This window comes from Amphimedon queenslandica, unplaced genomic scaffold, assembly GCF_000090795.2.
Source record: "Amphimedon queenslandica unplaced genomic scaffold, v1.1 AMPQUscaffold_12211, whole genome shotgun sequence".
Classification (NCBI taxonomy): Eukaryota; Metazoa; Porifera; class Demospongiae; order Haplosclerida; family Niphatidae; genus Amphimedon; species Amphimedon queenslandica.
The window spans coordinates 8118-16821 of NW_003547550.1; the positions used below are offsets into that span (position 1 = coordinate 8118).

Sequence of the window (8704 nt, forward strand, 5' to 3'; positions counted from 1 at the left end):
CTATTATTATTATTTAATTTCTGTTTTATGTAGCCTCCCAAAAGATGGAGTTCGTTACAAGTGAAGGAATTTAGTGCAGTTCACAGCACTCTCTCGCTATTAGTTCGTAATACTAACCTCTCCTCTTTTGAAACAGAAAGTAAGTTATGTACATGTACATGTACATAATCTACATGTACGTATGTATATGTACATATGTATATGTACATGTAGCTTGTGTTTTTGAATGATTTTAATGTGTTTGCATTTTTACTGTGTATGTGTATGCAGTGAGAACAAGAACTAAGTCTTATTAGACTAGAATGCTTTTAAGTTTATGAAGTATGTCTGTGTGTACATGCACTGCATTTGTATGTGTAAACCCAACCCATCCCACATACGGATATAATTTCTAATAGCTTAATGCATCTTACATCCTTTTTTGATTCTTTCTTGTAATTTTAGCAACAAAAAAATTCATTTATAATAATAACGCTTTTTGATTGCTAATAGAGAAAATATTAAAGAAAAACACTATGATCTTTCTCTCTCTTACACACACACACACACACACACACACACACACACACACACACACATACATGTACATTAGCTGATTCCAGGGAGATTCATTCAGTCAATCCTTACATGATCCCCAGTGACATTGAGAGCCTCCAAAACCCGTCACCTGGCATGCACCAGATCCTCTTCTCTGTTGAAATGAGCCGCGCTTTCATTCAAGAAGTAAATATGCACAAATACTACATGTAGTTATTAATATCAAGAGTATGCTCTTGTTAATATACAGCCCATATTGTATCCAAATATAGTGAATATATATTAATATACAGTTGTTAAATTTTGAGAAGGTATTCCTCAATTTTATTACATGTTCTGATACATATACATGTTCTTTAGTGCATTTTATATTCAGTTTCTTGCTTCATTCATTTATTAATGTCTCTTCTATTTCAGTGTTGCTCCACTCTTAGAGATTGTGATGCGTCCACGGCTGACGCCATATCTCACATGATTTGCTACTGTTGCTATTGTAACCAATCCTTCTCTGCTTGCATCATAGAGGAATTACAGGTATGGGTCTATCGTTAGCTTTGTTGCCACATTTTTCTGTCACTACACATTGTTCTGTTTATTCCACCCTCTACTCCTCTTTAGAAGGAGAGAAAACAAATTAGGGATTAGTAATTGATATTATTACTCCCTTTTATCCTCCCCCTTTCTCTCTCACTCTCTCCCCCCTCTCTCTCGCTCTCCCTCCCTCCCTCCCCTCTCTCTCACTCTCCCTCCCTCCCCTCGTCTCTCTCTCACTCCCTCCCCCTCTCTCTCTCTCGCTCTCCCTCCCTCCCCCTCTCCCTCCCCCCTCTCTCTCTCTCTCTTCCCCCCTCTCTCTCTCTCCCTCCCTCCCCCTCTCTTTCTCTCTCCCCATTCTCTTCTCCAGAATAACATTTCTACAGTGCCTCCTAATGAACTCAAATCCTATTTCAAGGCTCTAACTGAAGTTCTGGTATGTAGATAACATTATTTATTTCCAGTTGCATATGCTTATCACACGCTCATTGGCTAATGATGCTATAGAGACATCAAAAGAATGCAATTACAACTAAACTAATTATCTGTTGGTATTGTACAGGTGTTCATAGTCTACATTTATTTTGTGCATGGGCTTTATTAAATACCATTGTCTTCATGTCACCTCTCTTTAGATAACAGAATTGTCAGTCACTAATGTCAAGAGTATACATAAGCCCTATTATACCTATTATGCATGTATTATGTACTCTTGTGAATATATTGCTAATAATTAATTCCCACTAAATCCCCCCACTATGATAGTACACAGTATTGTTGTTACTAGTCTTAGACTCATTTTGAAATGTGACTGCTTCATTACTATCACTCTAGCTAATTGAAGACTCCTTACAAAGCAAAAGGATTCAGTTTACACTAGCTGGCGGCAAATACAAACCTGAACTGTCAATATTTAGTAAGTCATTTAGCTGACTTCAACATTTGTACACTTTAATTACTGTATAGTGTATACATAGTACTTGTGTGGCTTTTTACTGTTTCCTGTATCCTTTTCATAGTAGAACTGCATATTCATGTAGTAGTTACATTGTACATTCATGTCTGCCCTACTGAAATACATGTATGTATCAATGACACACTTCAATTGTAACATGTTATCTATCAATTACGATATTATACATGTGCATGTGCATACCACTTTCTTTTGGTATGCATACACTTTGATTGGTGTCTACTCAAGTCTAAAATATATTCCTTAATTACCAATCCTGTGTTTTGTCTCTACTATTTTTTATCCTTGTTGTATGTCTATAGCTTTATAATGAGATATGGTTTAGTCACAAGTGGATGAGAGCTTCTTTGTTGTATGTGCATCAAAAATGTTTTATTTTGTCATATTTAGAGACAATTCAAACTAGCTCAGAATCTAAGAGAATTTACCAGGGGATAAAGTTCATCGTTGGATTAGCAAACAGGTAAGAAACTGAGATATATAGAGGGGGACAAAGGAGAGAGAAAGAGAGAGGGAGGGAGAGAGAGAGAAGAGATATGTACCATCATGGTGACAAGCAGATACAGTGTAGATTGTTGTGGGTTTATCTTAACCACAAATTAAAATTCTTTAAGAATCATGATGTCACATTATGATACATGATGTTTCTTGGTGTGTACATGTAGGTGTTTCAAGGCTAGAGATTTCATTCTTGCTCAAGGAGAGCAATTACAGACGGCAGTCTCGTGGTTGCGGAGGAAAGTGAGTCTAATTATAGCAGGCGCCTTATAAGGAAGGTGTTTAATATGGTGTAATGTCTTTATAGATTAATGATCACTCTTGGTCTCATGCATCTGCTTTCTCATTCTCTAATGAATCCTCGACTAGCAAAATATTCCAAAGGACAATTAGTGCTCAGGTTGATAATGAGAGAGAGAGAGAGGAGAAGGGAGTTACATTGGTTACATGTGATCAACCAAAATTGGGCCAAAGTCCCTGTACTGTAACAGTACAGGGTTCCTGGCCAAATTTTGCCAAAAATGACTAGGAGAAAATTCTCCATTTTTATTACATTCTTTGATGCATATACATGTACTTATGTTGCATAGAAAGTTTGAGCTGGTTCCGATCAAAACTAGATTTTTTATGAATTTTTAAAGTTGCTTAAAAACCGGGCCAAAGTCCCTGTACTATAGCACAGGATCATCGGCCAAATTTCACCAAAAATAAACAGGAGAGAATTCCACATTTTTATTACATTACATGATGCATATACATGTACTTATGTTGCGTTGAAAGTTTGAGCTCATTCATGATTACATGTTAAAACAAAAAATTATGACCAATTTTTCTATCTCCACTTATAAACACACACAGGACACACTGGATGAAGCTAATGCTCTCCTCAATGAGTTAGAAGCCAGAGACTCAAGAGCACCTAATCCTTCACTTACAACAACCTCAACTACCTCATCCTCCTCTTCCTTTAAATCCTCCAGAGAGAGTGGCAATACACCAGGAGGCAATATTGAAGGATAATGATGACCCACTCCTCGTATAGCATTTAACTACATTTACTAGTTAATCTCAATATGCTAGTACAAAATGACTTTATATAGCATAAATTATTTTAATTAACTCAATACTTATACTGGTATATGTTATAAGAGTAGGTTTCCCTGCTCTTGATATTGATACAAATTCATTTTGCGTGTGAATGTGTGTTATACCCTGTATGTGTTTATTTCTATCAAGGTTGTTTTTAAAAGTATCGTAGTCATTGCATGCAACTCTGTTTAGACTGCTGTTCATGTACACGCATAGAAGCCCCTAATGCTAATTTGTTTAAGGCTAAATATTTCCTTGCTGCTAATTGGTCAGTATATGTAGTACTGATTGTAATAAGATCCTTTTAATTGGAGGGGAGTCACTTTTATCTCTCCATGTCATCTCTCTCTCCATGTCATCTCTCTCTCTCTTATATTATTGTGGTGTCTTTATGGTGTTATTTTATAATGGGAACTTGTCTAAAGTTAAAAAACCAATTACATGCTTTCTATTTGTCCATGCACTTTTGGACAGAAGTTTGCATATATAGATTTACCAAAGTGTCCTTTTTTGTGCATACATCCATGCAGTATATAGGAATGTAAGTGATACATGTACTTGAATATGGGGGGCTTTATTCTGCTGCATGCATGTCATGCATAATGGCTGCATGTCAGCCCTAGTTGTATTGTTATTTACTGACGTTCATGGTTGTCATGATAAGTTTGTTGTAATGGTTCATCCCACACTTCTCCTTTAAGACTGAAATTTGATGCTGCATAGTCTACATTTGTCTGTATTCAGTTTGTTATTTAACCCTAGCCACTCACTACTCTTGTCTACATTAGACACTGGATTATTATACCTAAAGGAGAGAGAAATCATGTTGAAGGGGCTGGCATTTATTGCTGTAGTCCTTGTTACTTTGACTTACAATGAAGTGAAGTCACAAAGTAAGCTCTTGTATAGAATCACTATTGCTATTTTTAGTTCATAATGTGATTACTTTTAGGTGTTGCTATAACTGGCCCTGCAACTGTGACAAGAAATTTTGGAGAGAGTGTGACATTTGAATGCACTGCAAGTAGTTTAACAATGGGTTTGTTGTATACCATTGGTTTTTATAATGAAGCAGGAGTTAATGTTGGTGGAACTGTGTCTAATAATAATGTAGGTACTCTCAGTAGATCACTCACTATTGATAATATTGGTAGTGGTGATGTTGGTAGATACACTTGCAGACTTGAATCTATTTTAGCAAATTTGATTTCCATTCTGTTACATTACAAGGTAATCAGTAAAATAACCTCCACTATAATAACTGGTGTATAATTATGTCTTGATATGTACGCTCTATAGATCCTTTTTTGTTGCATGTATTATTGTCCTTGCTCTCTTTGCCACTACATAATTTACTTTTTTTATTTCATATACACATTAGTGTCACCTGAAAATCACGTAACTGTTGATCGAGCACCTTCTGTTTCAGTAAGCAATGGAGATAGTCTCACAATGACTTGTTCTACTCCTGCTGGTCCTTCTAATTCATTCACCTGGTACTTTCATGAAGATCCTTGTGATCCTAATTTAGCAACTTTTAATCCATGGGGTGAGTCATGTTAACAGTCTCATAATACTTGATTTGTATCTGCTCTATTTGATTATTAATCTTTTCTGTATACAGCTTTTACTGTAAGTGGTGGTGTTTTGGTGGGCATGGGAGCAAGCTACGTCATCAATTCTGTTGATACTTCTACTGACGGTTGCTATATCTGTCACGTTACAAACAGTGCTGGCTCTGGATTCAATGCAACTACTGTGTACATTGCTCTAAATATTACTGTCCACCCAAACCCTATAGTGACAACTGAAATCAATGGTAACGTGACTTTATCTTGTGATGCTGATGCTAGCCCTTTCCCAACTTACCAATGGGAAAAAAAGGACACTAGTGGGAGCTTTGTAGAGCTACAAAATGAGACTAATAATGAACTTGAGATCATCTCAGTAAAGTTTGAGGATGCAGGAGAATACCGTTGTGTAGTTTCCGATGGAATGTTGAATTCTATTGCATCTGATGTTTCTACTGTATATGGTATGTGATATTGATTTCATTGTGTTTCATTACATTCATGCATACATAAAGTTATAGCTAGATGCAACAAAGTTACATATACCACATTTAAGTTACATATTCTCTTGTATCCATTGATGCTCTTATAGAAAGTTTTTACCAATTGACTATAAATAATAAATCATTTGTGAATGTAATACACTAATCCTTAATACGTGACTACACATCCTCAGTTTACATTTTTGTCCTAATTACAAGTATGATTCTTTCAACAAGGTTAAAGGAAGTATCTAAGACTGGCAACATGTTGCCTGTAGTGTATGAGGTACACTATGTGATGTACTTTAATAAAAGAGGCTCTATTGTGTTGGCATTCAACTTAGACATGGCATGCATGTTGTTGCAATGGTTCATCCCACCTAACATTTGATGCTGCATAGTCTACCTGCATTTGTATGGCTTCAGTTTGTTATTTAAGTCCTAGCAACTTACTGCTCTTGACAGTCTAAGTTATTAGACACTGAATTATTATATCTAAAGGAGAGAGGAATCATGTTTAATGGACTGGCATTTATTGCTGTAGTCCTTGTTACTTTGACTTACAATGAAGTGAAGTCACAAAGTAAGCTCTCATATAAAATCATATTTTCATGAAATGTATGCTTTAGAAATTTATGCTTTAGAAAATTGTGTTATAATTATTGTGAGTTTGTAATCTAGCAAAATTAAAGTCATAGTAAGAAGATAGATGGTGGTAGCAAGATGCAGTTTTGACTGTAGTATGTTAGTAGGCAGTGTTGCCAGCAAGAGGAGAGCATTGCCACCCATATTTGAATAGGAGGCCCCTATTAATTAAGCCAATCTGTCAATAGAATAATATAATGTGCCTGTTATACTAGTGTCAGTACCCTGCACTCACATCTTGCTGATGCTCACCCTTTGATTTTTCTTTCAACCTTGTTGAAAGGAATAGAAATGTTTTCCAAATAGGTATGCACTTGTCATCCAGGCCCTATTGTGATGCCAGACTGAAATCAATGACTTTGTCTTGCAATGCCAAGGCAATTTAGCCCTTTCCCAACTTTTAGTTTTGAAAATGGCAGTAATGGGAACTTTGTATGAGCTAGTAGATACTAGATAGTAAAGCTTGATGATGCAAAAGCAGAATATGAATAGATCTACCAATTGACTAAAAATTATGAATCATTTGTGACTAATCCATAATACATAACTACAGTCTCAGTTTACATTTTTGTTCCTAAGCTTGTTATTCAAATAGCACTAATAGCATTCTCATTGCATTCATCAAAATGGCTTCTATAGGACACACAATACTGCCTTTGATGTGGTAACACATGCATTCCAGTGGTATCTCTATGTTGTCTTATATAAATGGAATTTTGAGAATGCCCGTCTTTAATATAATTATAATAGCTAGATAATAATGATTGAACTAGCCAATGATTACATCATATTTTTTCTTTCTCCCTCTTTTTCTTGCATTTTTCTGTCATAGTGTCTCCCAATGGTTCCGTCATTATTGAGCCCTCATTCCTGATAGCAGAGTATGGCTCAAGTCCATCTTTCAATTGTACAGCTGAAGGTGGACCCAATAATACATTCTACTGGTATTATAACATCTCTGGCACAGTCTGCAATGAGGACTGTACTGGAACTGATGAGAGCTTCAATGATTTTCTATCAAGTAAGAATTATAATATCTTTCTATTGTTAGTATGGGCATTTGACTATAAAGCAATTTATATCAATAATAACACTTTACTTGACAATATAACGTTAAAATTATTATTGCATTTGTTTTATTTAGACATAAACAGTTCAATCAACCTGACATTAGTTGGTACTGATCCAGTCCTTACTCTTCGTAACATTGATTCATCAGTTGGTGGTACTTATCATTGTGTTGTTATCAATGAGGCTGGGTTTGATTTTGAAACTGCTAGTCTCTACATTACTCCAACTATTGTCACTCATCCAATGAGTGTTAATACTTCTGCTGGTTCCTCCATGATTATGTTGTCATGTATGGCTGATTCTTTTCCTGACCCTGAATATCGCTGGGAGAAAAGCAGCACTAATGAAGGACCATATACTGAAATAGCTAATAGTGAAGGCTCTACTTATGCTTTGGGTACCATTTTACATTCTACTAATGGATACTATCGTTGTATTGCATATACTAATGTATCTAATATCATCAATGAGACTGCTTCTAATCCAGCAATTGTTTCTGGTAAGATTAAAGTTTATATTAGTGTTATTCTCTTTCTCTTTGAACTGCTCTTATACATTTTCCTATTTATTCTGGTAGTAAATCCTTCAGGCAGTATTATGGTCTCAGTCAGTAGTGCCACAGTCAGTGGTGGAGACAATGTAACCTTTACATGTACTGCTGGAGGAGGACCAGGAAATACTTTTGCTTGGAGACATAATGCTATTGCAATCAGTGATGGAGGACGATTCATAATAGAATCAACTTCTTTCAGTACACTTACTGTTACTGATGTAATTGGAGCAGATTTTGGTACATATGTTTGTGAAGTATCAAATCTTGCTGGAAGTGGTACTGCTACTTCAAGAATTACAAGTATGCATTCATTTATTTAAAATCCTACAATTATAATTTGCTTCATTTCTCACTAGCATCACCTGAGGGATTTTCAACCATTAGTCCTGTCAATAATATAACATTGGACAGAGGAGATGATATCACACTAAATTGTGCTACAACTGCTGGTCCTTCTAATAGTATTATGTATGATTGGCTCCATAATGCAACACAGAGTGTTTGCTGCCCTCTTGGACAAAATGCTAACATCACCGGTAAGTTTCCAAATATTGGCATTTTTCAAATTATAGTTTTCGTGCTTTTGTAGAATTGGTACAGCAAAACACTGTTTCACGTGTTGGTATGAGCTCTGATCTTGAGCTTACTTCAGTCAATGCTTCTCATGGTGGTACATATGAGTGTATACTATCCAATGATGCTGGATATGAAGCACTCAGTACTAGTGTCTTCATTAGACCATACTTTGTTGAGC

General features: G+C 35.8%; 2 protein-coding genes across 2 annotated transcripts; both read left to right on the forward strand.

Moving 5' to 3' along the window:
* Nucleotides 1–39: 39 nt before the first annotated feature.
* LOC109588247 (ubiquitin carboxyl-terminal hydrolase 24-like) lies at nt 40–3791 on the forward strand. The gene is made up of 9 exons (XM_020004428.1): nt 40–139; nt 593–723; nt 955–1071; nt 1439–1504; nt 1903–1984; nt 2432–2504; nt 2707–2782; nt 2847–2939; nt 3398–3791. Exons 2-9 carry the CDS (start codon nt 628–630, stop codon nt 3557–3559), a joined length of 765 nt encoding a protein of 254 aa, XP_019859987.1. The 5' UTR covers nt 40–139; nt 593–627; the 3' UTR covers nt 3560–3791.
* Nucleotides 3792–4419: 628 nt separating this feature from the next.
* Nucleotides 4420–8701, forward strand: LOC109588246 (hemicentin-1-like; the record flags this gene model as incomplete). The annotated part of the gene is made up of 9 exons (XM_020004427.1): nt 4420–4521; nt 4581–4858; nt 5010–5177; nt 5253–5663; nt 7159–7347; nt 7471–7896; nt 7975–8250; nt 8307–8486; nt 8540–8701. Coding segments are annotated over exons 3-9 (1741 nt in total), but the record flags the coding sequence as incomplete, so codon positions are not given.
* Nucleotides 8702–8704: the final 3 nt, after the last annotated feature.